The 26,593-nt window shown below is 35.5% G+C and overlaps 1 protein-coding gene across 1 annotated transcript; it reads right to left on the bottom strand.

Moving 5' to 3' along the window:
* Positions 1 to 5,289: 5,289 nt before the first annotated feature.
* LOC115963352 (ultraviolet-B receptor UVR8) lies at positions 5,290 to 25,773 on the bottom strand. The gene is made up of 15 exons (XM_031082317.1): positions 25,306 to 25,773; positions 24,608 to 24,684; positions 23,381 to 23,459; positions 19,178 to 19,237; positions 18,910 to 19,011; positions 15,960 to 16,053; positions 13,491 to 13,533; positions 13,353 to 13,398; positions 13,178 to 13,224; positions 12,966 to 13,068; positions 10,391 to 10,445; positions 10,211 to 10,277; positions 9,287 to 9,323; positions 6,361 to 6,440; positions 5,290 to 5,898 (listed from the first exon to the last, which is right to left on the bottom strand). Exons 1-15 carry the CDS (start codon positions 25,568 to 25,570, stop codon positions 5,779 to 5,781), a joined length of 1,275 nt encoding a protein of 424 aa, XP_030938177.1. The 5' UTR covers positions 25,571 to 25,773; the 3' UTR covers positions 5,290 to 5,778.
* Between the last annotated feature and the right edge of the window lie 820 nt (positions 25,774 to 26,593).

Here is a 26,593-nt window from a genome sequence, read left to right as displayed (position 1 = left end):
CTAGCTAGCTGAATGAGTTTTTTCTCTAAAGTTTTAGCCATGTGGGTAAAACGTAGTTGGTTCATTTTTGAGTTGAAGACAGAGTTTTATATAGAGTTTAGAGTGTTGCTAATGATTGGTTTTTTGGTAGTTGAAGATGCTTTTATCCTCCTAAGTGTTATTTCCATGATGTGGTGTAGTTTGCCTTTTGCCTATAATATGAGTTGGTTGCTTTTTACATAATTTTGGAAATAAAAGGGGTTTGCTCTAATTGGTTGCCTTTGGTCAGACATTTCAGACCATTGGGAGGCTCACCTAAGTGAGGGCTAGCAGATGGAGTTGGCCAATGGGAGCCAACTATGTTTAAAGGCAAAAATGGGTTTGAGCAAAAATTTTAGGCCACAGTCAGCTAGAACATGAAAGCTCTTTTAAGGTGGAAATTTTAGGTACAAAACCTTCTCGATGAGCTTGAGGTGCTACCAGTGTCCCTTGCCCACTTGGTAGCATGCATGGGCTAGGCTCATGTAAAAGGTTCGAAAGAAACCGATCCATACCCTCCAAATCACACTTCCTTAATTTTCCCAATAAGTCGCATGGGCTTGGGCCATACTTGAAAGAATAAAATAAAACATAATACATGAATTGGGCTTGTAAAAAAACTGTCGCGAAAATGAGTATCAACAGACTATAAGAAATAGGAGTGACCAAGGGTAGAGTCAAGGGAGGGTGACTAGAGGCAAAGCCAAGGGAGGGTGAAGGGGGCAATTGCACCCCCTTAATCCCACCCAATATCTTCCTTTTATATTTGCATATTAATAATATATATATATATATATATATGTCAACATAAATATTGGTTCTTTTTTTAAGAAAAAAAGGATTCATTTTTTTTTTAATTAATATTGCAAACTCAAATTTTCAAAACATTTTAAACTCAAAATTTCTATATCAAAAATAACTTTTAAATCTTTTTACATAGTCAAGAAATAATTCTTAACATGATATACTATAGTAATATCTCCTAAATAATGTGCAGATACATGTTTTTTTTTTTTTTTAAATCTTTCACAATGCTATATGCTTTTTAAGGCCTTTTACAATCAATTAACCATTTGATAGGTGGAAATGAAATATAATAAAGAAAAAAAATGATACTTATAAATTAATTCAAAATAAAAACACTATACAACATTGTAAAGACCCGACTTGAGTTCCTAGCCCAGCACGTGGACGGACTTAGGCCCAAGAAGCCCAAAACAATGAATTTGTAGAGGAATGGGTTGGAAAACTAGGCTTTAGTTGATCAAACAACGATATAGATAGGCTTGATGACAAAAAGATAAAAATGGACTATTATGAAATGAAAAAAGAATGTCCTTGGCGAAGTCCGAAGACAATAATTCTAAATAATGTTCTTAGATAGCGTTACAAATTTGATTGTGGATTGCTACAGTATTTCTTCTCTCAAATTTCCGATCCCTCTTTCTTGTTCTTTCTCCTCTTCTTTTATACTTACTTTCCCTTTCACCTCCACCATCTACCTGTATGCTAGATGGTTAGGGCTGATACTTGTCCCATTAGCCCTTCTCATAAGTCTTCAAGTAGTAGCTGTAAGGCTGAAATACATTGTTCAGGTATCACTTCTACATTAATGCGGCTAGAGGATTAGCTGCAGTACATTTAATGCGGAGGCAGCAGCTTTCTTTCCAGATATTTTGGAGCTCATCCTTATCTTATATCTTTGCAGTGCTTGTCCACCCAAAATGAATTTCAGGGATTGTCATCTTTGCTGTCAATCCATTTTCCAGGACCTCGACCAAGTTCGGCCGAGGAAGTTTTCATCCTCGGCACACTTTCTGGAGCCTTTAGGACCAAACCTCACCTTTTATTCATCAGCGCAATCTCCTCTGACGAAGACATCTCATCCTCGGGCGGATCTTTGTTCTCGACTTGGGCCACAGACCCAACATATGAATAAATAATGCACTTCTAGGCCCAAGGGCCCTACAAACATCTTTAAAAAAAAATTAATGCATACATAAATCATTTAAATTTTTGATATTGTCAATTCTTCTAAATTAATTTATTTTTCCATTGTAAATTTTAGAATTCAAATGATTTTTTTGAATATCTTATATTTAAAAATTGATTATTTTTATTTAGTTTTATATTTGTTTGAAATATATATTTATAATTAGCTTAAATTATGAAGTAGCTTTATATAACAATGATGATACTTGCTTTAATACTAGGCTAAAAAAAAATTCAAATTAACTAAGCACCCCCCCCCCCCCCAAAAAAAATTTAACTTACATTTAGATCATAGTTTTATGTTAATTATGTACCTTGTTTAATAAAAAAAAAAAAAAAAATTCCTTATATAAACATTTTTGGAATTAATTTTGTTTTCAAATCTTACCTTCCTAAACCAAAATCCTAGTTTCAGCATTGGAAGTGATTGGCACTCTCACTCCTCTATGTGATTGTTTTTGTGTGTGTGTGAGAGAGAGAGTGTTGAATTAACAACGAAGAGGGTTAGCAACTAGTGCTTGCACAATGTGAAAGGAGAAGAAATAAATGGTTTGGCTTACCTCTAGTACTTTTTTAACTGGAGGTCTTCTTTTATTTTAAATACAAAATGGCAAGTGATAGTGAGTTTTAATTTTCACATTTTATTTAGTTAGTAGGTGATGTGGCAATTTCTCATTAAAACAAAAGGAGATTCATATTAAAAAAATACTAGAGATAAGCCAAAACCAAAATAAATAAATAGAGGCTGGGATTTAAAAACTATTTACTAAAGTTTCCTCACTTAAATTACTTTTTAGAAAGAAGGGGAAAAAAAACCGTTTTACCCAAGCACAACCTAAGGTTAAAGGCGAATATAATCTTAAATTTTCTTTTAATATCTAATAATAAATTAATATTATTAAAACATATGGGATGTTACATTGCCACACGGGTTCTCTTTCTTTTTCTTTGCCCAAAATCTTTATGCAATGGGTCTCTCATGGCGCCTAATATTAATATCTAATAATAAATTATTATTATTATTATTTTAAAACGATGGCCTTTACTACTCATGGATACTTTACCATGTGGGTTTTGTGACTTGAAATATCTCTATACTTCATAGATCAGGGTCACGACTCACGACATTTGTCATCTCTTACATTTTGAAATGGACTTATGACCCATCATTCCTTTCACGTTACAAACTAGGCCTTGTGATCTACAAATCTTTCCACATGACTTGGGCTCCTAGCCCATCTCTCTCTCTCTCTCTCTCTCTCTCTCTCTCTCTCTCTCTCTCTATATATATATATATATATATAGGCGGAAGTAAAGATTAACCATAAAAATTTACTTAAATTAAATAATAATAGATGCTTTAACAAAAGATTACAATAAAAGCTTAAAGTAAATAGATTTTGCTAATGTGTGCCCTTATATCATTTTTGGAAAAAAAATCTCTTAGAAATTAAAAAAGTATTGACAATTTTTTCACTTTTCAAGAAAATGTTTCAAAAAATGGATGATTAATCAGACTCAAAGTAAATAAGCTTAGAGTAAAACATTTTTTGTAGGAAATAGTTTTCCAAGTAGAATAATAGCAAGGTTACAAAGGCTATGTAATTGGGGAAGAAAATGAGAAATATGAAAGCTAAGTAGGACTAAAACTGAATTCTAAGTTCGAATTCTGTCCTACAAATGGAGAGTAGCAAGCCTTTTATAGGCAAAATAAGCACTATTTGCATAGTGGGGAGCAGTGAGAATCAGCTCTCGTGGAGAGCAGTAATAACCATTAATGTTTGCTTAGTAGCAAGAATCAGCTTTTACTTTTCATTTGTCCTTTAAAAGTAGTGTCGAAAGTAGAAAAACAACTTGACATTATTTGCATAGTGAAAAAATAAGGAAAGTTCATTTCAAATCAACCAAACTTTTACTATTCATTTCACATCTATCAAAAGTAGTAAAAAATAGCCAAAAGTAGTTCTTCTAACAGGTCTTTCATTAGTAATGGTTTTAGCAATTTTGTTAGCTTATGCCGATAGGATTAGTCATCAGCTAAATCAGGGATAGAAATAGGATCATGACCAAAAAGAGACTGATCATGAGGGTAATAAGTAGATTATTGGAACTCCATAGTTGAAACACCTTAAATCAGTAGATTTCTTATTGAAATCACGCCACCCATGACAGATCAAGTTGGGATGTCACTTGAAGCTCATATTCATGATCCAAACCTATGAGTTTTCATGGGGTAAGATTGAGTCGTGTGGCTAGGAGGATGAAAAGTATTGAGTCAATAGTTCTTCAGCACTTCATGAAAGTGCTACATCCTACATGCATGAGCTTGACATTTCATAAGTGACCATGTAAACTTCTAAGAGAGCATGTACAATACAGAAGTTTCAATGGGTCAAAATCCTCAAATCAATGGTTGTACTTGAAAATAATAAGCATCTCTCCTTACACTTCTTCCCTCCAGTTTTCCCCCAATTAAAGTAAGAGGATTTGATCAACTCATTCTTGTACGACACTAGTCATACTCTCTCCCTTTCATCACACTCGCATTTACCACTAAAAATAAATCGGTATTCCTTTATTGTCTGTATTTTCTTGCAGTTTGGGCTTCACTTCTTGTTCTAAGTTTAAAAATGTAATGGTTTGCTCAAGTTAGTTTGAATTCCAAGCTTGCCTCCCAAAAAAGAAAACGAGTCCGATTATGCCATCCTTCAATGATTGACAAGTGGCAAGCCAGAAGAGGAAAAACATTAAATTCTATAAGAACAATAATTCAGATTTGGTTTATCTCCAATATTTTTTTTAACTGAATATCTCCCGATGTTTTAAATATACATTGATAAGTGGTTGTGGTTTTTAATCTTTACATTTTATTTAGTTAGTAGGTATGTGACAATTTTTTATTAAAATAAAAGGAAATTCCTGTTAAAAAAGTACTGAAAATAAGCCAAATACCAATAATTCTTACTTAAGAAATCAATTGAAGCACATGATGAAACATATAGAATGGGAAGAAGGGCTATAGGCAAATTCCAATGCCTATGCCTACGCCACAATCTCCCAAAATTTCCCTTTTTAAATTTTTTTTTTAATTTTTAAATTAATACTCTAATGTGTAAAATTTAATACAAGATACTATTACAAAAGAAGGAACTACCTTTTCGGTCAGGAAGCTAGAAACAATATATAAATGTGGATAAACTTTGCAAGACGAGGTAAAATAATTTGCATCAGAAACTTCCAAGTCGTAGCATCTTTCAAGATAACCAAGAAAATTCCAAATTGAGTCAATTACTTGAAATCTTGGCATCTTTCAAGTCATAGCTGTGAATCCTTAATTGTCAAAGTATCATATACACATATTTTCTCTTAAATAATTGTACATAGCAAATTCTCGTACAAAAATTACATTGTCAAATGATTGCATAAAGTACTCACAGTAGTGAATAATTATTTTTTGGATACATTACATTCTGTTATTCTGACATCAATGACACTACATGCTTTGTATTGGTTGAGACCTTTGTCGTACGTACTTGTATATACTGGATTTGTGAAAATTATTCTGGTATCTTGTATATTACATAGCCCTCAATCAAGAATGATGCACCATTCTAGATTCCTTAGGATGGGTATAAACATGTATAGTTACTAATTTGGTGATGAATGACAAAGATGATGTGACACAATGAATGAATGAATGTGATTGGCAATAGCAAAAGTCTGAACCGTTTCTGGGCAATGAATAGCTGAAATTAAGGAAGCCAAAGCTTAGGTGCATTCAAGAATAGCACCTGTGTGATTAAACCCGCACGAAATTTGTAATGCTTTCACATTCCCTTCAAACATAACCATTGTAGGTTTAATGTAGTCGACATCACTTCCATGACCCTACACAAAGAAACATATCATTGTAATATCTCAACTACAATGAGATTTAAGACTATGAAGAACAAGAAAAGAATAGAGCTAAGGAATAACTGCATTGGTGTGACAGCCATCACATATAAATGATAACAGCTCAAGATCACTGCAACACAATATATTAAAGCACCAGAAATGATAGAGAGTAAGCACCATAGTTAATAGGATAATGCCTGAAGATAATGCAAAATTTAAATAACAATGTGCTACAATGTATTATCATTGCCCTATAGGAATAAAGTATGGCCATTAATAGAGCCTATACACAATACAATTGAAACGTTAATATTCACAGACTATTTGAATATTCAAATTATCCAACAGCCATGATAATGATCATGATTATTGATATAACTACGGTTTCTTATGTTGCATGTCAATTACTGAGACAATGCAGATGAAAATTATTCAAGAGAGTTGGAAGCAAACCAATTGTCCACCAGAAGAATGTCCATCTTCAGAAAACGTTCCATGTGAACCACCCCAACCCCATGTGAAAATATTTCCTTCTGGATGAAAATAATAAATTTTGTCAGAAAATATACATCCTGCATTGATTCAAAGTATTTTCAAACACTAAAATAAATTAAAAAAATGGAACGTTTAGCCATAATGAGATCTCATGCATTTGAGGAAATGGACAATATGTCAACTAAAATACATTGCAGTGTCCCATCAAATCTTGTAGACAAAGTATTTTTGTCCCTATAAGCATGTTCAGAGAGGACAAGTGAAAATGTCATATGGAAAGGCTGTAAATAAAAAGGGGTGGTTCTTTCTCAAGCATGTTCAAAAAGCACCATAAAATGGGTGAGCACAATGAATAATATTTACATTATAATATTCAGAAAATAGTTGAAGCACCATATCATTGCCTTTATGATTTTCAGTATGTGTGCTTCGTAGCACGAGGGATAAAAATTCTTCTAGGATATTATAGCTGTGTTTCAAAACCTGGGCCAGACCGGCCAGTGGACTGTCTGAACTATCAATTGGCCCTAGTTCTGCCTACCCCTTATTAGACCAGTTTTGGTAACAATCTGAATTGGACCTGCTCGAGTCACAGACTCACAGTTGTTATAAAGCCACTAGATCAACTGTTTGCTAGACTGATCAGGCCTTAATCATATTGAGAAAATGTCACTTTCCATATTCACAGGAACTTGAACTGATGAACTGAAGTGTGTAAGCTATGATATCAACCTTTGAGCTGCATTGCATGTTACTGTCAGGATGTTCTATATTTGAAGTAGAATTGTTTACCAAACAAAGCATCTTGATATGACTAAAACCAATCTTCCAAGTTTGTGCTGCTTTCATGTTCAATGTCAATAATGAAATGAGTAACAATAATTATTGATGTATATCTCTTGTGAATTTTAGAAATACTCTTCTTGCTCCGCTCTGTGTCATGGTCATAGGAATGATAAACCATCATAAATGGGGGGAGTTATTGTGATAGGAAGCTCACTTGCGATGCCTCTGCTTGTTACCACACTAATTACAGCTTTATCATACTTATCTTTAATCACCTTAATATACTTTAGAGGGATTTTTTTTCTTCTCTTTACCCACCACATAACCCTTCTAGGTACCCTATCATATGCTTTCTCTAGGTTAATAAAAATCAAAAGAAATTCAAAGGAAAAAACAAAGGAAATAACAATGCCTATATGGACATGAGACAAAAACCATTTCTATAAATGAAAATGTAACTGGTGAGTGGCTTGGTGTGTACGGTGTCAGGTGGGGGCTCCTGCACAAGTAGGCTGCCTTGGTGAGAGGTGAGAGGGGCCGAATACTGCCTTGCCTTACTGCTCCTTGGGTTGAGTGGACTAAGAGAGAGAGAGAGAGAGAGAGAGAGAGGGAGGAGGGCTTTGACTGCTGCTAGGGCAAATAAATTCCATTATGTTCTAAAATACCCAGGTCAATTGTGAGTTGGAGGAGCCAATACTCACCCTGCCCTAAACCTGCTATGAGTGAAAAATAGAAATCTGCCCCCACCCTAAACCTTCAACAGGGCAGGGAGGGGCAGGCCCTATAACTGGGCCAAAATGGCCATTGCTATGCCTGATCAGAAGCATTCTATGCTCGAAAGCTAGGATGTAAATTCCTGGCATAGTGTGCACTAAGATGTAAGCATGGTCATTCTTTCTTATGTTCTGAGGCCAAGCAAACTAGAAATGAATGATGAGGAACTTGCAAACCTTCAACTCAACCAGATCTAGGAAAAGAAAGCATCAGTATCATGAAGAATTTACTGCTGCATTATCTTAAAGGGGGGAACCTATATTGTTGATTAGCATGCATGTACACAAGGAATTTAATTCAAGACCAGATAAACGCAAGAGGAGTTTGTGATCTAATACCAAAAAAAATAAGCAAGTCCAGTCTTGTACAATTTGGTTGGCAAATTATTCCAAAAAATATATAATTTCAAAGATGATGTGTATAAAATACAATTCATATGATGACCCTAACACATATCCTGATTTTAATGACTACTGATAACAAAGAAATTTATTCACTTTGAAATTGGTTTACTTGCTCAGGGATATTAAGATAGTTTAGAAAAAGGTAAAAAGAGACATCTATCATGACACTAGGTAAAGAGGCTAACAAGGTGGTAAATACTTGGAAAATACAATAAGAAAGAATCTCTTGATTCTAATAGCATGATATGTATAGAATTATTCCTAGCTAAAGAACCTCCAAGAGATATTTCCCCCTTTACTCTTCCCAATTTTTCGCTAAATGTATAACAAACTTTTAAAACAAAAAACTAGGCCTTTATTTGTATCTATTTGGAATTTTAAATCCCTCAACTATTTGGCGTGCTCATAATTTTTATGAACAGGTATAGAGATTAGTGACAAACTCTGATTGGACTCTGTTTTGCTTCAATATAGAAGAAAACTAGCTGACTGACTTATTTGCAAACTTAAGTTGTTACCACTCAGACGTTTATTAGGGAGTTTTCAATGATATTCAAGAATATAGTCAGATAGGAGAAAGCTAGTTGCTTGGTTTCCAACTGAAATATTTCATATTTAGAATTTCCAAATGATTGTATTAATTCTCCTGTGTCATCAATTATGACAGAAAAGGATGACATCCACAGATGAAGAGCAGCAAGCCTTTCAGCAAAACATTGCTTATCAGCTGTTTCAATAAATTGAGGGAATGTAAACATTTTTTTGAAAAAATTCCAAAACTAAAATAAAGCTAGAACTTATTTGAAAATTCAATTTTATAAGAATGTAAAAATTAACATCCATATGTTGATAATTTTAGAAAAATGCTATAGATGAAACTACAAACGCCAACTTGGCTTTAGTTTTGAAAAGGTTCTTACCAGAAATAGCTGCTGTATGCTTCCAACCACAGGAAACCTGTATACACATATTTGGCAAAGATATGAGATATCAAATATGAAACTGATGTAAGAATTTGAGCAATAAATTTTTCTACCATCAGTCGGGGTTGGGTGCTTATGTTCACTGCCTTTAAAGTTCTCTTTCTATTACTCTCTTATGCTCTTTATAACTTGAAAATTCAAAGAGTGATCAGCAAAAACGCCTTTTTTAGGTAATTTTATCCACATATATTTACTGATCAGTAATAATAATTACACTTATTTTAATTTGATATGAACAATAATTCTTAATTTCATTAAGAAGTATTAATTTTGTCAAACAAACTTACTTTAGTAATCAATAATCAATCCAATTTAAAAATTGTATTCGGATAGGATATACTATACACAAAGTACGGTCTGGAAAGGAATTGATAAAATACGCTTAGACTTTATTTTATGGAGGTTTGTATAATATCAAAACAAAAGTGTGACTCAATTTCTACCAATACTATGATATTACTAGTCCATATAAAATTTTCCTCCAAGTTGTGGCTGTCCCTCATTGTTTGATGCAGTGCATTTGATGGGAGAGAAATAACCAGATCTTGAGGATTCTGAAAGGACAATTCCAAACCTAGAACTTTTCTTCTTCAAAACTTTATTGGATTGGTTGTCAGTAGTAGGCAGTCATTCAATATTTTAGGTTCATGCTTTGATGGATGCTTGTAATTTGTGTGTTTGACTATACTTGTCCCTAGTTTATACTTTCTATATACCTGGGTGACACTTTTTTTGTTAGTTTAATAAAAAATTTCATTACTTATCAAAAAAAAAAAAATTCCTCTAAGTTGTTTCCTTACAAAAATATGTAATTTAATGTACACATAAGAAGATACTATTAGAAAAAACAGTAAACCAAACCTTGGTAACAGGAGATTTCAAGAAAGGACCTTGAACTCTTTCGGGTAGATCAAATACATCAGTAGAACTACAATTAATCAATGGATATATCAGTATTCTTCAAGCAAAATTATATAACCATATGGTAACTAAATGTCCAAAGTTTGAGATTAAAAATGAAGTCTTTAAGTGGAGAAAAACCCGATTCCAAGACAACCGTTCTCATTTGAGCCCCAAGTGTACAATTCTCCACTCCCTATATAAAATGGTGAAACGAACAAAGAAAAAAAATGATTAAATTTTATATAAGTAATTGTATAATATATATATATATATAGAGAGAGAGAGAGAGAGAGAGAGAGAGAGAGAGAGAAGTTAAGAATCTAGAACTAATGATGAATCAAAAAGAAAAGGGTAAATTTCGCCACCCTCCCTTGAGGTTTATCAAAATAACACTTTCCCCCAACGTTTGTATAAATTACACTCCTCCCTTGAGGTTTATATAAATGCAATAGTTAAGTCCATGCCCTCTCAAACTGTGATTTCACTAATGGAATATTCCATTTAAAAAAAAATTCTTGCCCAACATATGTACAGAATGACACTCTCCTCAGGTTTGTGGATGAATAACTTCCCTCTTGAGGTATGTCTAAATTCATATAATATATTTCAAAATGGACTATTCTATTATTGAAAATCTGGCTGTTGCATTTATACAAACCTCAGGGGGGGCAGTGTCATTTCATGAAGTGTTTGGGAGGAGTGTCATTTAGGAAAATCTCAAGGGAGGTTAGTGTATTTTATTTACTCAAAAAAAAAAAAAAATGACAGAAAATAGAGCACGGATCCATTCAAAGGAAACAGTAAAGAAAATTCTCTGTTGAAACATGACACATGACTACATATATATGCACACACACACACACATAGAAAGCTTTTTTTTTTTTTTTTTTTTTCCCTCAATGAAATCTTGTTTTGAAGTGAGGAAGCATGGACACTTCATTTGGGGTGCTATACCCGTACCCACGCTTCCTAGGTAAGGGCTAATAGGGGATAATTTTTCAAAAATTAGCTGTCACCAAGTTGTACTTGTACCCGTACACATGCTTCCTAGTTAAGAACTGTTCACATACAAAGCTCATGACTTTTGTATTTGATTATCATCAAATGATAGGGAATGGAGTCGTAATTCAAATCTACAAAAATTATTATCTATAATCTGTAGGGAGAAGACCTTACATGGATGGTTATAGCTAATGTCCATTGACAATGAAGAGGCAGGATGGTTAGAAGGGCCATATGAAGAGGAAGAGTTGTTTGCAGAACAAAGGAGTATAAATGGAGATTTAAGTACCTGGCAAAATGGATTCCCCTTTGCAGTTTCTCAGTCATGCTAGTTTGTGCTGAAGGAGGATTTTATATGGATTCTAACTGCTTTGAGAAAAGCCTGAATGCTTATTTCATCATACTATTTCCAAAGAAAGTGGGTGAGCTAGATATCCAATCAGGTCTATAGTTTGATGAGCAATATGTAAAAATTGCTTGCAAAAGAGCTGGCTAACAGATTAAGGAAAGTACAAGAAGGTCTTCTTTAGCAAACATAATACTTTCATAGAAGGTAAAAAGATTCTGGATTGGGCAGTGTTAAAAAAAGGACCATTTAAAGAACTGGAAAATAGAGAAGTTCAAGGTTTTGAGGCTGAATCATGGAACATCCCTTCAAATCTCATTTCGATCAGTGACAAATGAAGCAAATAAGATCAATGCTCTCATGCTGAATGAGATTGCCAACAGTCCACATCAAATGAGACTGACTACATGGGGCTATAGAGGAAATTGGACAGGAGAAGCTTTAGCGAGATCCACAGGTTGGGCTGTGGTGAACAAGTGATGGAGGGTGAAATGACATTTTTTTGAAATGGAAGGTGATTCTTGAAATTGTGGACTGGATGGTTCCTAAGCTTATTTTTACTTGTTTTTTAAGGGTAAAGAACCAGCTTAGCTGCTGATTTGCAGTTAAACCAGTCGGGTGGAATGAATTTTCACACACAAACACACACTGATATATATATATATATATATATATATATGATGTGGCATTTTCGTTTTAGGGATCACTGAAGACACTATAGTAATTTCACAGTCAGATTTTCTATTTGATTGAATCAGATACCAGTCCTAGTGACTTCTTTAGTAGTTCTAGAGATTTGAGGCAAGGCAATGCATTTTCTCCATTTTTTTTTTTTGTTATGACAATCAATGGCCATAATAAAATGTTAGCAAAATCTATGAAAGGGCCTCGTCTACTCTTCTCTGCCACTCTATTCTATACAAAATCATACTCCCTATCACCTATTTAAACATGTCCTTTTTTACTATTAGTTTGTTAATTTTTCTTGAATTGATCTGTGGATTTGAGTAATTCTCAGTCAAGCCAGATCTCTTTTAAGGCTGATACAGTTCCCTCAAGAACATTCAGTGGGAGAAATCTTTCTTAGGCATTTGGATAGGATGGTTGTGATTATGCAAATAAAGTCCCATCAAAAGAGAGGCAACCTGGCTTATGAATGGTTGCTAGATAAGACACTGTTCAAAGGGAAAAAATTGATCATTGTCAGGTAGACAAGAAATCAAAATCACCAAGTTTTCCTTACTTCATAAGTTCTGTTCTTCCTAGCTCATGATCAGGAAATAAAATAAGTAATTATATATATATATGTGTGTGTGTGTGTGTGTGTGTGTGTGTGTGTGTGTGAAAGAGAAGATAATGAATTACTTGTTAGAACACATGTGTGATAGCCACCACATGCAACTTCTTCTGAATATGGAAGTTCGCTAATCATGAACTGTGCTGTTGCATTATTCACCTTCCCAAAGCCCTGAATTAATTTTTGTTAAGACATGGTAAGAATAGGATTATAAAGTGACCAAAAAGGTCAAGAAACTATGAGTATAAAGATCAATTTAAAATATGATTCCAAGATTTACCACTTTATCTACTGCGCTTTCACCAAATACAAAGACAGAGCCATTTTCTGCAAGATTCAGAAAAATATATAACAAGAGATTTAAAAGGAACTTAGAGAGAGAGGAGAGAGATTTTAAAGGAAGCCAAAGCTTTGCCACAGAGAGCAATGAATGATAATGAAGTTTAAAAAGATACCATCAATGCAAGCCGAATGCAGCAACCCAGCAGCTGCATTTTTAACCTGTGTATGCATCAATAATGAAGCTCAAAAACCACAATTATTAATGGAAAACTAGGATATGAAAGATCAATCACCAATTGAACAAGTAATACCTTGATCCCTTCAAGATTCTTAATAAGCCGCGGTGTGTATTCACTGCACAAAAACAGATATGTTAATAACTAAAAAGGAAAGGAAAAGTATAGCCAGATAACCATAGAAACTTCCTCAAAGGAGCTGTATCCATGTGAGACTAACATGTTCATCAGATAGCGGCTTAAGGAGACAGGCTTTCTGTGCAGGAGTGGTGGACTAGCTACTTGTTGCGAGGCTTCACAACCAGTTTGGTGATAGCTAGGAAATTTAAACCCTTGAAAGATGGTTTAAAAAAAGTGACAATGACAATGAGGTCTCAGAGGACTTGCTGGTTATAAGGGTAGGGTATTTATAAGATTTGGGAGCTGGTTCTGTAGGATGGTGCTTAAGGTACATCCCAAGGAGAGCATTTATGTTAGAATAATAATCGTTAAGTGATTAAATTCACAAATTCCTTTTAGTCTAAGAATTAGTAGCAGTAGGTTACACACAAACCCATGACTGAACCCTCCACCTAGCATTTAAAAGGAGAAGAGGTGCCAATTAAGCTTTTGGGACAACAGAGTATTTTATCATGATATCCAATCAGTGATCTTGAGTTTGACCTTATCTTTTCCCCACCTCCCATTTAAAGTTAAAAATTCCATGTGTTAGGACTCACTTATTGAGGGGGAGTTCAAGCCCAGATGTGGAAGGGGAGTGTTAGAATAATAATGGTTAAATGATTAAATTCACCCAGCTTAAACTTTTAGTACATGAGGTAATTTATCAATTTAAAAACTTTAAGTATGAATTGTAGCATTTATCTTTAAAAGAGGAGAATTGAAGATAGATACAGGGACCATTTAGCTGAAGCAAGCAGAGAAGGACAAAGCTCTTTCATATGCTCATGTCCCATAAAAGAGATGATTCCATCAGGAATTTAGAAGTTAATAGCACTCTCTATCTAAGGAGAGGTGAAGGAAGTGATATTTTATATCTTTCATACTTTTAGGACCTTTTGAACACTCACAATTACTTGAGTATTAGTTATTATATTAAGGCTAAATTACATATTTGGTCCCTAATCTTTTGGTATTGTGTCAAAATGGCCCCTACTATTAAGTGATGGATGAAAAATGCTAACGTGACTAACAACTAAATTAAAATATTATTTTTTATGCCACATGGACTTCCACATAAGCTGCCACATGGCATTAATTAAAAAATCAACATTTTCTAATTCACTCTAATTATATCTGTGTTGTCTCTCTCTCTCTCTCTCTCTCTCTCAATATCCATGACTAAAACATCCAAACCCATAATATAAACCCATTTTGAAAAACAACCCAAAATACAAATCAAGTCATACCAACCTATACAGATTGCACAAATTCAATTGAAACAGACCCTCTTCACCCTCTTTAGCTTCCCCTTAGGCACCAGATAGAAGACAAATAGAGTCTTAGAGCATCAATCTTGGTAGATTGATGAGAGAGACCGAGTTAGAGTGGGAGAGCAGGAAGCTGCAAAAGAGGGTTTGGGTTTCAAGTCCCCTGTATTTCTTGACCCATCCAAGCCCGATAAAGATCTCAAGGCGTCGTTTCAAGTTCTTCAAGCTCAACAAACGCCCTCTTTGACCTCATTTTGATTCTTTCATTCAGCCATGAGTTCCCTTCTTCTTCTTCTTCTTCTTCTTTTTTTTTTTTTTTTTTTTTTTTTCTGGGTTTTTGTTAGGGTTGCCAAGAACACTAGTTCATTCATTTAGGTTTGAATCGTCTTTCTTTTTTTTCCTGAAGCAAATTTGGTTTATTATAACCAAGAACACTTTGGGTTTCTTGACAAAGGCAATTTTGATAATCATACAACTCCAGCTGTCTCTATTGCTTGTACAAATAGGCTCCAATGGCAGCAAGGTCTAGGGGAAAGAAAAAATGTGAAACGGCGAGAGAGAAGGGAGAGTAAGGAGTTTTAATTTTTTTTAAAGATAAATGATGAATTAATTAAAAGATATGATGCGTAAATCTATTTTTTAAGTTTATGTGAAATTAAAAGATAAATGATGAATTAATTATTATTTTTTAATTAATGCCATATGGCAGCTTATGTGGAAGTCCATGTGGCATAAAAAATAATATTTTAATTTGGTTGTTAGCCACGTCAGCATTTTCCATGCATCACTTAACAACACTGACCATTTTGACACAACACCAAAAGGTTAGGGACCAAATTGACACACAGCTTAAAGGTTAGGACCAAATATGTAATCAATCCTTATATTAATTAAAACAAAGCATCATCGAAGAACTCAGACTGAACAACGAAAGTACATATGCCATATACTATAGCACCTCCCTGTTACTTGAGTTCTTCTTGTACCTTTCTTTCTTACTTTTTTCAATAACATTCTTCTTACTTTTTTCAATAACATAGTACTTATGAAACAGTATTGCTCAAGAAGAAAGAAAGAAAGAAAGAAAGAAAGAATGAATGAATGAAAATTCAACCTGGTGCTTTTGAAGAACCCTAAAATGCCTGAGTCATGGTCATGGCCAAGTCGTCCAGAATCTCCAATCCCCCAACTTAAAGCCTCACCTCTATCTGGTGGAGAAAATAAACGAGGACCAAGATGAAACAAAGATTTACACAAGCATAACTTATCCATAAATAGCAAAAAATCACACTATAAGCTTGAATTTGTTCAATGGGTGTGGGAATAGGGAAGTGGGATCTCACTTTCCCACAAGATCTACTCCCCATGTTGGATATGCACAAAATCCATTCCCATTCCCTAATAAACTCCCAAAATAATTTGGTTCCCATACCCATAAAACAAAAAATTTTAGTGGAAAAAAAATCAGGAAGAAAAGAAAAAAGAAAAATCCTTTCACCCTTCTCTCACGCCACTTCCACTCTATTCATTAACATCACCCATCATTGACCAACACCCATCATTGAACCCATTACTACACTGATAGTTAGGGCAAAGATTTCACTCCTTCCCAGCCCCATCATCTTTATGGGGCAGGGCGGGTTGGAGTAAAATTGTCATCCCTATTTCCACAAACTCTCACACATCATCACTGCCATGACCCAACAAAAACCAACCAGAAATAATAATGACACTACTCTTCCACAAGTACCACCTCTTGGTCATCAAAGCCTACAGCCAGTAAATTTCAGATCCACCTGTGTAACCATTTTTATTTTCTTTCAAATAAGAAGAAGGATTGATTTTGCTGAGCTAAAAACATGTTTTTTGGGGTTTTCTGGAATATTAAATCATACTTTCCAAGATTTGTTAAAAAACTCCAAATAGAATCTAATCCTCCTGCAACTTCATTAAAAGCCATTTGGCAGCGCAACAATGGCAAAAATGCTGCTTGATAAAATACCTATCTACACTTTGCTGTGGGATCGTTTAATTTTTTTAACCTTCTGCAAAGATGGCATGTGAATGCTTGGGTACATTTCTGTGGCGGCAGAGGAGACTGGTGATGCCAGTATTTGTGATGAGTTGGTAAGAGTAACAGTGATGACAACAATGCAGTGGTATGGGTTTTAATTCTCATCTTAATTTCTGAGATCACCTACATATGAGAATGGAAAAAGGAAAGAAATGTACTTTCACATTTTTTGAGGTTGTCATAGGGGTATCCATATCTCTCACTTCTTTTTGCTAATGATACTATTTTGTTTTGTGATGCTTCTAGGGAACAGTTATTATATGTGTGGATGGTGCCGATCTTCTTTGAAACTATTATAGGCTTGAAAGTTAATGTAGGCAAGAGTGAGATTGTTCCTATTGGCGATGTTGGGAATTTGAATGGTTTGGCTCGTATCCTTTGCTTCAAGGTGGGCACTTTACCTATGAGATATTTGGGCATGCCTCTCAGAGCAAATTATAAGGATTCATTAATTTGGAATCCTATTATAGAAAAGATGGAAAAACGGCTGGCTGGATGGAAAAAACTTTATTTGTCAAAAGGAGGTAGGCTTACTTTGTTAAAAAGTACCCTATCGAGTCTTCCCACCTACTTTTTATTGTTGTTTACTATCCCTTAGGATGTGGCAACAAGAATTGAAAGGATTTAGAGGAATTTCCTTTGGGGGGCCTCAGAGGATGTTTTTAAGTATCCTTTAGTTGCTTGGGACAAGGTATGCTTGCCAGTTGAATGTGGTGGTTTGGGAATCCGGAGGGTTGGGCTATTTAACAAGGCTTTACTTGGGAAGTGGTTGTGGTGTTTTGGGAAAGAAAATCATAGATTATGACGTCAGGTTATAGCAGACAAATATGGGGAGGCAAGAGGAGGTTAGTACACTAGGGGGTAAGTTCTTTAAAAGGAACGGAAAAGTTCTTTTGCCAGATTCTGTATAATGTGGGGGAGGGTAGTCGTGTTAGTTTTTGGCATGACCCATGGTGTGGGCCTACTCCTTTGAAGGAACTCTTTCCTTCTATGTATGCTTGCTCTGTTGCTAAAGAAGCATGGGTCTCTGACTTGGTTGTTTCAAATTTAGAAGGAGGTAGGAGCTAGAATATATTGTTCTGTCATGGTCCTCAGGATTGCCAGGCAACCATTGTCTACTCATTCTTTGAGTTTATTTATTCCTCTATGCCGAGGGGTGAGGGGGATGATCAGCTGGTCTGGAGATTGACTACATCTGGTGTTTTTGATGTGCGCTCTTTTTATAAGCTATTATCTAGTCCTACCACTGATGCCTTTCCTTGGGAGTGTATATGGCATACTAAGGTGCCTAAACGGGTGTCTTTCTTCTTGTGGACAACAGCTAATGATGAGATACTCACCATTGACAACCTTATTAAGAAAGGTCAGTGTTTGGTTAATAGGTGTTGCTTATGTTGCTGCGATGGGGAATCAGTGGACCATCTTCTTTTTCATTGTAAGTTCTCTCATGTCTTATGGCGTGAAGTTTTTGCAATGTTTGGGATTCAATGGGTAATGCCAAGGTCAGTGAACTCTTTTTTCTTTATTTGGAAAAACAGGTTTGGAAAGCATCTTTCAACCATTTGGAATATGGTTCCGACATGTTTAATGTGGTTAGTCTGGCAGGAACATAATGCTCGCATTTTTGAAGACAAGGTGAGAACTTTGGAACATCTAAAATGTTTAATTTTTTGTACTCTGTTTCTTTGGGCTCATGTTTGGGGGTGTACGAACTGTACTGCTGTATCTGATTTTATAGTTTCTATTTCCTTTAGCTCTTGATCTTCTTGTATTTGTTTCATTGTTCAAAGTGTTCACCATCGTGAACATGATGTTCAATTTTTTTCAATAAAAGTCTTATTACCTATCAAAAAAAAAAAAAAAAACAAATACATTTTATTGGGAATAACAACTTTGGGAATGGCAATCCCAACCCCGGTTTTCATTAAAGACAGAAATAGGGCTTAAAACAGAATCTAGGTTTCTAAAATTGTTTATTTTTTCCCCATACCAGTAACAGCCATGGAGTGCTCTGACCCTAGAGCTACCATTTTAATTGTGATTCCATCCAAGCAGTCTACCCTGGTTGGTAGAGGGACTACTTCTGCTGACCCTGCATATCAGTACAATATATGTGTTAATTCAAACATGTACCTCTCAATTTCTGTGTGCCTAAACAATTAATGCAGCAAAGAGTGCGGAATAATGACATATAAAATGACAAGTTCCATGATTAAATAATGTCACTTATACCAGAAAAGAAGAGGTTTAGTTGTTACTTTTTCCAAGGCCAAGTTGCCCATTGGAGTTTTTCCCCCACATGTAGAGTTCTCCATCCACTACAAGAAACGCAACAGATCACAATGGAAAAGAAGAATGCAGTCACTTACAAGATATACTGACAGAAAAGAGTCAAAAAGAAAAAGGATCACGAGCTCTATATTTTTACTGATTCAGAGAGCCATGGCCATTAAATGTGAAATTCACAAAAGTTGCTTACATGCATTCTGTGATGAAAATTAAGAGTTATGGATCAAATAAAAATTTATCAGTTTCAGATATGTGTCAAACTAAAGAATTATTTGCACCTTGAACTTACCTGAGCTTAATAATTAAACCCAACCCCCTACAAAATATATCAATTTAAAAAAAAAAAAAAAATATATATATATATATATATGGGACAAAACTTAGATATAGTACCTTAGGTACCCCTTTTAAAATTTAGCCACCTGTCTCACTAAATAACTCAATTAACAGTGTTAACACAGTTTGTTTATCTGTCTCTTTCTTTTCACTTTTGTTAGAAAACCCACAAGAAAACCCAACCTCTTTAGCTTTTCAATCTCTCAAACTACTAAAATTTTAAAGAAATCAAGATTTTAGAAGAACAAAAAGGCTGGCTTAATTATGTGCATTGCGTTGTCACCTAAAGGTTTGTTGCTTCTAGTCTGCGGCTAGGGACAGTTAGAGAAGCAGAGAACTTGGACGGACAATGAACAATTTCATGTACTCATGGATCTAAGAATGACCATACCCAAAAACCCCATGTTTGGAATCCAACCAAAACCATCATGTCCTAACAACCAAAACAAACCCAATCCCCAAACCCACATAAAATCAAACGAGGAGGGGAGAAAAGATAAATTAAAGGAAAACTAAAGAACAAACAAAGAAAGAGAAGACGAGGAGGACGACGATCAGCAGCCACCACATCACTGGTGTGCTTCTGATGGTGGCAAAGCTCATGGGTTTCAAGCTTTCAGCCTTAGGGGCCTAGGCTAGACTTCAGCAAGAAGAGTGAACCCAAAAGAGACCATGAGAGTGGCTAACAGTGGCCTGCTGTGGCCACTCATGACAGCAGCCATGGAGATCCAGTGGTGGAGAGATCTTCAAGTTTGAGATGAGAGTGAGAAGGTGTTAATACCGTTAGCTAAGTTATTTTAATAAGACAGATGGCTGAATTTTAAAATGGGTACCTAAGGTACTGTATCTAAGTTTTGCCCATATATATGTGTGTGTGTGTACGTGTTTAGTTACAAAATGCAAAATCCTGTATAAAGACTGTTTACCTACAGTAGGGGATGCAGTAGAAATGAAATGAGGAAATCCGGTGAGGAGTTCGAATAGGTACATTGCTAACCCAACACCCAAAAATTTATGTAGACAAAAAATCTTGCATTTATTTTACTGTGAATTACAAGGAACAAGCGGTGGGGACAGGGACAGGTAGGTCTAGGTGGGGGTTGCTACAGTTGTCTCTATGAAACTGTGTATTATCATCTGGAATGTGCAAGGATTGAATTTGAATAACCCCAACAAGAGACCAGAGATGAAGAACGTGCTTAAGGAGTGGAAGGGGGACCTAGTATTCTTACAGGAGACAAAAAATGATAAAATGAAGCATTATATTATCAGATGTCTTTTGGGCAGCCCTTTTGTATAGTGGGTGGCGTATTTTGATGATGTGAGATAGGGGAGTGTTGGGAGAAAATCAAGGCTTCAGTGGAAAGGTTTTCTGTACCTTATTTACAGAAGAATATGGAGGATGGCTTCCAGTGGGTATTTAATGAGCCAGAGACCAGGAGACCAACGGTGGATAGTTTGGAATTTCCTACAATTGAGGGGTTGGAAAAGAAGTAGTTGGAGAGGGAATTTGATAGGGAGGAGGTAGTGCATGCCTTGTAGTAGCTGAATGGTGATAAAGCCCTAGGACCAAACGGTTTTACAATGGCATTTTTCCAAAACTACTGAGGGGCACTTCAAGGTGATGTTATGGCCTTTTTAAAAAGAATTTCATGGTTCTAGTAGGTTTGAAAAAAACACAATGTTTCTTTCATTGCATCATTCTCTAAAAAGATTAATCTTTTGAATATTCTGGATTTTAGACCTATTAGCCTCATAGGAAATATTTGTAAATTGGTAGCTAAAGTGTTGACAAACATGCTGAAATTAGTGTTGGAGAAGCTAGTGTCTGAAACATTGAACACTTCTGTGGGAGGAAGGCAGACTCTGGACTCTGTAAGTATTGCTAATGATTGTCTTGACAATAGGATCATGAGCATGGTATCGGGATTGATATGTAATTTAGACATCAAAATGGCTAATGAACATGTGGATGGGGAAGCATTACCATACTTGTTTGGAAGAATGGGGTTTGGTGTAAAATGGAGGAGCTGGATAGAATCATGTATTACTATAGTCCGGTTTTCTGTCCTAGTAAATAGCTCTCCCACAAGTTTTTTTTTAATAGCACAAAAGGGCCTTACGGCAAGGTGATCCTTTCTCAGCCTTGTCATTCATTCTTGTGATGGAGGTCTTAAGTAAGATGTTGAATAAGACAGAAGCCCTGGGTTACATCTCTGGGTTTAGTGTTGGCAATGGTTAAGTAGATGGGTTGAAGATCTCTCATATGTTGTTAGCTGATGATACGATTCTAATATGTGACACAAAGAGTGAGCCACTTCTTTATGTAAGAATGTTTCTGACTTGCTTTAAGGCAGTAACTGGATTGAAAGTTAATCTAAGTACGAGTGAAGTAGTCCTCATAGGTGAAGTTGGGAGTATAGAAGTGTTGGTTGATATCCTTTGTTGTAAAGTTGGGAGTTTGCCAGTCAATAATTTGGATACGCCTTGGGGTTCGTCTTTCAAGGTGAAAGCAATGTGGAATCCTATTGTCAAGATGGAGCAATGATTGTTGGGATGGAAAAATAATATCTTTCCAAAGGAGGAAGGACAACACTAATTAAGAGTATGTTGTCGAGTCTCCTTATTTACTGTCTTTGTTTGCCATTCCGTCTCACGAGTCCAATAGATCAGTGGAGCTGCAAAGGAACTTTCTATGGAATGGGTTGAGGGATGTGGTTAAGTTTCATCTTATGGATTGGAACACAGTATGTTCCTCAATTGCATGCCTGGGTTTGGGAGTGCACCAATTGGGAACTTTCAATAAAGCTCTATTAGGGGAATGGTTGTGGCATTTTGGGCAATGTGGAGATGGGTTATTGCATTGAAGATAGGGTGGAAGGGGGCCACTAGATAACAAAGCCAACGCGCAACACATGGTTGTAGCTTATGTAAAGGGGTTTGAGCAAGGTGGGACCATTTCGTTAGTAATGTATGATTTGGTGTGGGGATTGGAGATAAAGTGCATTTCTTCTCGTTAGCAGCTGATCTGGATGCATTTGTGTCCTCTTATTTTGAATGTGAGTCCAGTGGGGGTTAGAAGCATTGGAATATTCAGTTCAATAGACTGTTTAATGATTGGGATTTGGATTCTTGGATTACTGTATTCCAAGATGCCATGGAACACAGGTTCTAATAGGATGAGATGGAGCTTGCGTGGCACTGGGGTGCTTGATGTTAGATCTTACTGTGGGGTGTTGCATGCCCTATGGGAGATCTGTTTTCCATGGAGAGGGATTTGGTGTGCCAAAGCTTCAAAGAGGGCTGCTTTTTTCATGTGGACAGCAGAATAGGCAAAATTACTGACTAATGATAATCTTAGAATAAGAGGAATCATATTACTAGATTGTGTTGCTTATGTAGGCAGAGTGGGAAAATGGTGGATCATCTTCTATTTCATTTTAATTTTGCAAATGCAATGTGGACCTATGTTTTTTATGTTGGGCAGTTTTGGAGTTTATTCGGTGATACCAAAGAAAGTGGCTGACTTACTGGCTGGTTGGAGAAATTGGTTTGGTACAGTTCGCTGTGTGGAATTTAGCTCCCTTGTGTTGTGTCTGTTGTGGAGAGAGCAAAACTATCACACTGTTGAAGATGTGAAAGTATTGAAGTTTCAACTGAAGCTGTCTTTATACTGCTTTGTGAATGAGCAATTATCATAGGTCTTAGTGATAGTGATACTATTACAATTTTCACTGAATTGCTTTCGTTTGCTTGTAATCTTTGATATATATTTTTAGGCTACCTTGTGAAGGATATTCAAGAAATTCCGCATGAATACATTCCTAACCCCATACCTGTAATAGCACAAGAGTGATAATAACCAGCAGAAATTAGTGCAATTTCCTTCTGAAGCCCAGAAACCTCAACTGGCCCCTGGAACAAGAAAGAAAGGTAAATTATTATCAAGAAGACTTTATAGGCTGCATAACTAAGCACCCAATGCCGGAAACACTAAAACATTTTATTATTATTATTTATTACAACAAGATCAGAAATTTATCACTTGTAGATACGCATGCAAATTCAAATAGACAGACTAGATGCACTACAGGGTTAGAGCGAGATTCTACTTGAGCCAAATGAATGAAAATATGTTAAAATAACCTTAGCTTACTGGTGCAACAAGCAACTTTTGAGCAAATTAAAATTGCAGCAATAACATCCACCTTCTAATTTTAGGTTAGCTAGATGGCAGGTCATACTGGTACTCACAAAGGGATGTGAAATTAGTATGCTACTTACCCTTGAACATGGTAAAACAGTGATAGGCTAATTCACAGCTTATTTTTAGTTGCCTAATTAGTAGTTAGAATGCTATAAGGTCATCTATGGTTAGAATTACAATAATTGTACCCTGTTTGCCCAAAAACTTCATATCCATAATGGCTTTTCATATTACTCCCGGGGAAAATTACATCTCCCTACAGTTTAGGGTTTTGAAAATAAACCCTAGATTTTTAATAACAATTCACCCCTTCTTAGGCCCCAAGTCAAAGTGTTTATACATTTAATAACAACAAATCCTTAATGATATTCATCAATATCAACTGCAAGATACCTAATGCTTACATGTAATAAATAAGTACAGAACAGAACCAAACAAGAAGACCTTATTAAAAAAAACTTTTTTTTTGACAGGAGAGAAACAACCGGTGTTTTGAAGATTCTGAAGGGCCTATAGCTAATTTAAAACTTTTCTTCTTTAAAACTCTATCAAACTGGATGTCTATCATAGGAAGTCATTCTATTTTTCGGTCTATGATTTGATGAAAGCTTGTAATTTATGTATTTGATTATTTTGGCCCCCTGCTGTTTACTTCCTGTATACTTGGGTGACTCATTATTAAGTATTTGAATAAAATTTTCTTTACTTATTAAAAAAAAAAAAAAACTGATAAGAAGAATACAAACAATTAGAAACAAGTGTAGAACAGTTTATAATAATTATTGTTACGCCTATTTAATAAATGCTGGAAAGAAAAAACATCAAACAACTAGGAAAAAAGGTCAAGACATCATACAAGTGAGTAGCTTTTATTCTCTGATATGCCAAGCTGTCCAAAATCATTAAGACCGGTGGCAAAAACGCGCCCAGATTCTGCCAAAGAAGGATAATAATTCGTAAGCCTCTTCCCACACACAGCTGACATTCTTCACAATCCATCACCAATGTATTGGATTACAATCATCAAAATTTAATGCCAGATAAAGTACAAGGCTTAAGGCTACAAGCACCAACAACAGAGAGAAATTCTACTAACCAGAAATACTCAGCATTGTAATGCACATTAATAATACTCAGTATGAAACCCAAGATGATCATAGCTAGGTAAGACCACCTTATCATCAGTCACTATTGTTGAATGTTATCGTGCCCACCGGTTACAACTTAGTTATCCATAATAATAGAGTTTTCATCAACTTCAAAAAATTTCTTGACCATATCCTATTGGAAAATTGAAAATTAAAGCAAACCTCTTCTATATCAGCTATACATAATTTTTATTTTTATTTTAATCTTTATTACTTAGGAGAATTTCACTCGCATTAGTTGCACGTCGCAGAGCATGTTATATAACAATCCTCACTATTAATCATTCTAATGCACATAATTGCAAAACGCAATCACCATAAACAAACACATTCAAACACACATATATATAAGCTAGAAAATGGGTAAATTAAAAAAGCAATTGAGAGAGAGAAATGGGTTAGAAACCTGTTAAGAAGAGAGTGTGAGCACCGCCACAAGAGATGGCTCTAAGGCTTTGGTCTCGAAACGCAGAGCAAATGGCAGGTCTCCACTGAGACTCCAACCCACCATGCCCAAGTCTCCCGTAGTCTCCGTTTCCCCAAAGCGCTGCAAATTTATTACTTCTACTTGAATTCTCATTTGACATCCATCTTTGAAATATTCTTGTCCCACAAGTTTTCAAATCCAATCTCCTAATAATGATTTGCCAATTGCAACTTCTGTTCCACATTCTAAATAATTTGCCAAACAGAATGAGTTAGAGATTCCAAAGAGTATGTGTGTAATATGGGGGTTAGAAGGAACAATTAGGGAAGGTTAGAAGGAATGGCTGGAAATGGTGCAACGTCTCTTTGGAGAACGATGACCATGTGTACCCTACATTGAATGGATCCCCCAGAAGTTGCTAGACTCGGTTAAATTGGAGCCTTTTTTTTTTTTTTTTTTTTTTTTGTGGGAATAATCAACTTTTATTACATAAACCAAAAAAAAAAAAAAAATACAAGTTACAACCCAAGCCGGGAGATGAGATGGAGGAATTGGCCCAATGGCCTGGCAAGAAAAGGTCCAACTAGTATCATTATGGGCTAAAGAATAGGCCGATATTTAAAAAATTAGACAACAAACATGGACAGAATTTAATGTAACCAAAGTTATAGCAACATGCAAAAACCTTGTAGTTTGATTAGCTGGGACATTTTCTCAACCCAAAGTAATAATTACTTGTGGACACATTTTCCTATATTCATTTCACAACATATCTTTTTTTTTTTTTTTTTTTTTTTTGCTTGGTAAATGCGGGGGCTTGAACCCCTGAGTGATAGGTTCCTTTACAAACCGGGTACCATCTCGCCTATCAGTGGCGGTGGTATTTCACAACATATCTATAAGGGAAAAATTATACTCTATAACAATCAAAACCTCATTCCTAGCTTATCACTATGGCTCCTCTCCCTTCCCTTTATAAATAGAGGAGGCCCTCCACACTTGCAAAAGAGGGGACAAACAAAATCATTTGAGAGAGCTGTTGAGAAATAGCTATTAGTGATTGTTGATCCTTTCTGTTAATCATGACACTCTACCCCGCAAAAGTATCAAGTTTAGGACTTCCCTAACATAAACTTGACTAAAAGCAAGTCTTTGATCCATCTTCACTTCCAAATCATTGAAGAATTTTTGTCACTCTACCCACATTTTTGAAGAACACTTTGAAGGCTGTGCTACCAAAGTTCCACCCATCCAAACTTTATGCTCT

This window comes from Quercus lobata, chromosome 10 (genome assembly GCF_001633185.2).
Source record: "Quercus lobata isolate SW786 chromosome 10, ValleyOak3.0 Primary Assembly, whole genome shotgun sequence".
NCBI classification, from domain to species: domain Eukaryota; kingdom Viridiplantae; phylum Streptophyta; class Magnoliopsida; order Fagales; family Fagaceae; genus Quercus; species Quercus lobata.
Note: the sequence above shows the minus strand (reverse complement) of the source record. Positions and strands in the feature narration are given on the sequence as shown.